Raw genomic sequence first — 4,704 nt, 5'->3', positions numbered from 1 at the left:
TTGGTTTAAAAAGGTCCTTTAAGAAAATATTTTACAATATGTAGCAGAGCTGGATAGTTGTAAACACAGAGTCAAAAAATTCAACTACATGTGTATATCCAAGAGATGGAAAAACATTTCTCACAACTAGGATAATAATTTTGTATGAATAGCAGTCCTAATAGCCCCCAACTGAAAATCATTCACATGAACAACAAAGTGGAATGATTAAATTAACTCCTTGATATTTATAGAATGGAATCTTATACAGAAAGGTAAATAAATAATCCATCATAACATGAAACAATATTGATAAATTCAAAGACAATATAAGGATTGAAAAAATCAAAAACAAATACGTGAATGCTGTATTATTTCATTTGCACAAAATTAAAAACAGGCTAAACATTTTCTGTGCTTTTAAATGTCGTCATTGTTTACTAGATGGAAGTAGCTACTGGTGGATAGAAAAATGTGGTTTCTGCCATGTGCTGACAAAATTCAATGTTTTAATCTAGGTATTGAGTTAAGAGGCATGTTCAGTTCATAAGATTTAATTGAGCTACACTTATGACCTATGCATGTGGCATTGACTCTTTATAAAATAGATCAAGAGTAAAAAAAATAAAATGTAGGGAAAGCATAAGAGATTAGTGTTGGAATGCTATCATATTATCCAGATGGAGGTTAAATATATTTAAAAAATACACTCCAATTAGTTTTCAAAAGTATGCTTCCATTTCTAAGTTAAAGGCTAAAATATACTGAACGTACAATTTCCCAAGTGAAAGGGATCAAATGTAGAATTGTTTTAAAAATTCATACAGAGACATTAGACAGAAAACCCAAGAATGTCCAACAGGTTTTGTAATGAAGAGCACATAATACCTTGGTAACTTCAATCCCAATGTAACTATTATTGTATTAAACATAAGTACACTCCTACTCTGGATAAGTTAAACATATTTTACTATATTCATTCAAATATTTTTGAGAGAAAATTAACATAGAGGGATTAAAATAGAAAAGGAAAATTGCATTCTATGTAATGTTAACCAGTTTATGGTACAACTTCTAAAGAAAAGAAGCAAAACCAAAGTAATTCTAAATCATTTATATGGTCAAATTTAAGTTGGAAAGAAAAAGAACTAAGAATAGTTATAAGGAAGAATGTATAAAAGGTTAATAAATCCATTTCCAAATATATCCATTTTCATTTTAACAGTAAAGACTACTTTTAAGAAAATCAAACACTTTTTAGTATATTCACAAGTATACTTTAAGAGATATACCTAATATATGAGGATTGAAATACAAAAATCAACAATATATAGCATGTAAATTGAACCAATTGAACAACCAGCATAATGATATACATAGATTAAAATGGACACAAAGGTTAAAGCAGTGCATTATAATTCAAATTAACATTATTTTTCTTCCGTAATTGACAATGTTCTGTTATATTAAATGATGAAAAATAGGCAAAATTTGGCTCCATTTATATTTATACATATGTGCACATATAAACAGATACACAAGCACACATTCACATGATCATAGACACATATATATATACACATACCCAAGTGTGTGTATATTTATATATGTATAAAAACAACAAGCCTATTGCGTTCGTGTCGAATATGTTTTCAATAGGTCAAAGTGTTCCATGTGAGCTTAAAATATGTGTTTATTTCTTCACAAGAAATTTCAATATATATCCATTAGGCAAAAGTAATTTGTTGTTTCAAATATTTGAAATCTTGTTTGTATCAGCTTTATAATGTAAATGTAAAGAGACATTAAAATCAGTTGCTAAACTGCTGAAATTTCCATTTTATTCCTTTGAATATCCACAGGTGAAAATTAACACATAAAAATATATTCCTGACTGACCCTTCCAAAGAGCCACTCCACCTGTGCTTCACAATTAATGCCAGTCTCCGCCATCACCTTATTTCCTCACCTGTGAGAGATGGAAGTCCACCTGGGAACTGTTTCTGCCAACATATTCAATTGGCATCTTCAAATTATAGGTAAAGTCTACTTTCTACAGATCCCAAAATCCATATAGTTTTATCCGAGACACAATGCATTTTTCATAGGCAATCTTACTCCATGCCTTCCGATACATGTGAAAACATACTATTGTGCTCATCTGTCTGACTTCAGTTCAATCAAGCCATTTCTACAAGAAAATGTATGAAATGTACTCATTTCCCTTCAGAACATCTTATTTCAAATGACTACTGTCTCTCTAAGGATGGAATGTGCAAAAGTCAAATTTAGCCCTCAATGGCTCCACTTCCTGAAAGTGACCAGCTAAAGCTGACGGTCTTCGTGTTTCTTTGGGAGAAGCTTCCTTCCTTCAGTTTCTTGAATGCTTATCTCAATGGGTTTTCCTGTTTTATAGAACTTTTCCTACAATCTCACAAGTCGTTAACGTCTGGAAAACTTATTATATCAGATTGAAAGTTATCTTCTTCAAGATTTCTCCATAATTTCTAGATCTTTTCAGGAACTATGTTTTAACACTGCATAAATTCTGAACCCCTCCACAGAAAACATTTATAAAATTTTCATTACATCATAGGAACATGATAATTACATCATATTTCGTTTACAGTTGCTATTGATTTTATTGTTTGTTTAGGAGCAGAAGCTCAGTCTGTCCTGTTTACCATTTTCTTATAATGTGAGTGTTTCAAGAATGTGCTTATATGCTGAAGGCGACTAAAGAAAAACAATTCACTATTGTGACTATGCATCACATGGATAAATTTATGAAAAATTTAGGGGGTTTCGTATTCCATTCCAAGCAAAGCAGACCCGTGGTACTCTGGAATCATAGTTGATGAGAATGTAAGGGCTGACAGTTGGGAAACATGCATGGATTAGCGCAGAAGTGTCCCTCAGCCACCAGCTGAGATTGTTCAAAACTGTCAAACAAATGAGGGAGATAGAGGAGAGAGTCCACAAAGATACAAAGGTGCACACCAGGACAAGGATGCTTTGTGTAGCTGTGGACTCAGGGGAGGATCTTGGAGACAGATTGTTCCTCTGCATGTATCGAACCTGCTGCTTGTGCCTGTGCAGGATGAAAACCATGAAGCTGCTGGCTGACACAATCAGTACCAGAAAGAAACCATCACGGCATAATATCAATGCCACATAGATGGTCAGTGTGACGGTATCATCAAGTATCGCATCACAGTAGCCATAATCTTCTCTCTGTGTGAAGTTTGTGTTGTTAATTTTAGCAGTCATATACAGAGGGAGGCTAATATTTAGCATCAGGTTCAAGATCCAGCAGAAGATATTAGAGGTGGCTATGTACTTGTGGGCTTTAACTTTAAGCTCTGCCCACCTGGAGTTCAGGGGACTAATTGTCATGGCCTGGAAGACACTCAAGAGGCAGGTGGTGCCAATGGACACATCCCTGCTCACTCTGTGAACATAGAAAACAAATTTGCATCCAAAATCATTGAGGAAATCTTTTAACCCAAATCCTGCCATCATTTGGGGGACTCCTTTTGAAAAAAAAACTAAGAGGTTGGCTACAGCCAGATTCTTGAGAATCAAATCCGTGGACCTAAGCTTGCATCCTGTCAAGTGTAGGAAGAGATAAAAGTAAAGAATGGAGAAATTCCCCAAAATTCCAACTACGGTTTGTAGTGAAAAGATCATTCCTATCACCAAATCCCTGGAGGCCATTCTCTTAAATCCCAAGGACTGAGAGCTGTCTTTTGAGCCAGAGATTCCTGCATGGAAATGTGAAGTATGAGCTACATGCATCAGGTCAACTGAAACTCAATATTCTCCACTGACATTGCTTACCACACAAAAACAGTTGTTTTTATAGGTTTTACTTTCTTCACATTTCCAAGAGTTGAATGTGTAGCATTTAGAGAGCTTTCACAGTGCATACCACTCCTACAATGGCCCTATATCTAGTGAACCCTGTATATTCTTCCCAACTTCAAACAACAGTCAGTGCTAGGATGTTTATTCAAAAGAGAGGCAGAGCAGAGGCAGATAAGGTTTAGTGATTTGACAAATTCAAACTGTTTTTACGGGAAAGTTGGATTTTGAACCTGAGTGGGTTGGTATAATGGCTGTGCGTTTAAACACAGTGCTGGTCTAACAAAGCTAGTCGGCTGTGTTCTTCCAAAGCTACAGATGTCTATTTAGATTTCTCATACCTCGTCATTTTATTTTACACTGGTATTGTTTTATTTTCTCTTTTTCTAACAAGTTTCCATTTATGTTTACTGATTTATCACGTAGACTGATAACAATTATTAATAAATATTCAAATATCTCAATAAAATGTACATGCACTAACTCTAGATAACTGCTGCATGACAAATCGAATTGAAATTATACACTCGGCTTTATTTGCAATTGCCATAGAAATATTAATTTGCTTTTATGCCAGGGATGGAATGACATCTAGTGCAGGCAGCACTGAACACTCTGTCATGCCCTAAAATATGAGGCTTGAAACACCAACATACGATGTCATATTAGAGGCAAAATGAAATATCACTACTTTCAAATAGTAACATCTCTGTTTATTAAGTGACTTTAAAAGTATTATCAATAAGTCAAGATTTGTTAGATGTTAAAATATAAGCACATATAGAATATGAGAGCCCTAAGATGTGAAATCTTATTTTATAAATTGAAATTGTAGAGCTTGGAATGGATGTGACAATATTT

General features: G+C 34.1%; 1 protein-coding gene across 1 annotated transcript; it reads right to left on the bottom strand.

The window, feature by feature from the left end:
* Positions 1-2,763: 2,763 nt before the first annotated feature.
* On the bottom strand, positions 2,764-3,696 carry LOC124250296 (vomeronasal type-1 receptor 4-like). Its single transcript, XM_046682109.1, has one exon. The coding sequence runs from the start codon at positions 3,694-3,696 to the stop codon at positions 2,764-2,766; it is 933 nt and encodes a 310-aa protein (XP_046538065.1).
* Positions 3,697-4,704: the final 1,008 nt, after the last annotated feature.

Source organism: Equus quagga, chromosome 13 (assembly GCF_021613505.1).
Source record: "Equus quagga isolate Etosha38 chromosome 13, UCLA_HA_Equagga_1.0, whole genome shotgun sequence".
Taxonomy (NCBI): Eukaryota; Metazoa; Chordata; class Mammalia; order Perissodactyla; family Equidae; genus Equus; species Equus quagga.
Note: the sequence above shows the minus strand (reverse complement) of the source record. Positions and strands in the feature narration are given on the sequence as shown.

Coding starts and splice junctions, on each gene's coding strand:
- LOC124250296 (XM_046682109.1), bottom strand. CDS start 3,696: ATGGCCTCCAGGGATTTGGTGATAGGAATGATCTTTTCACTACAAACC.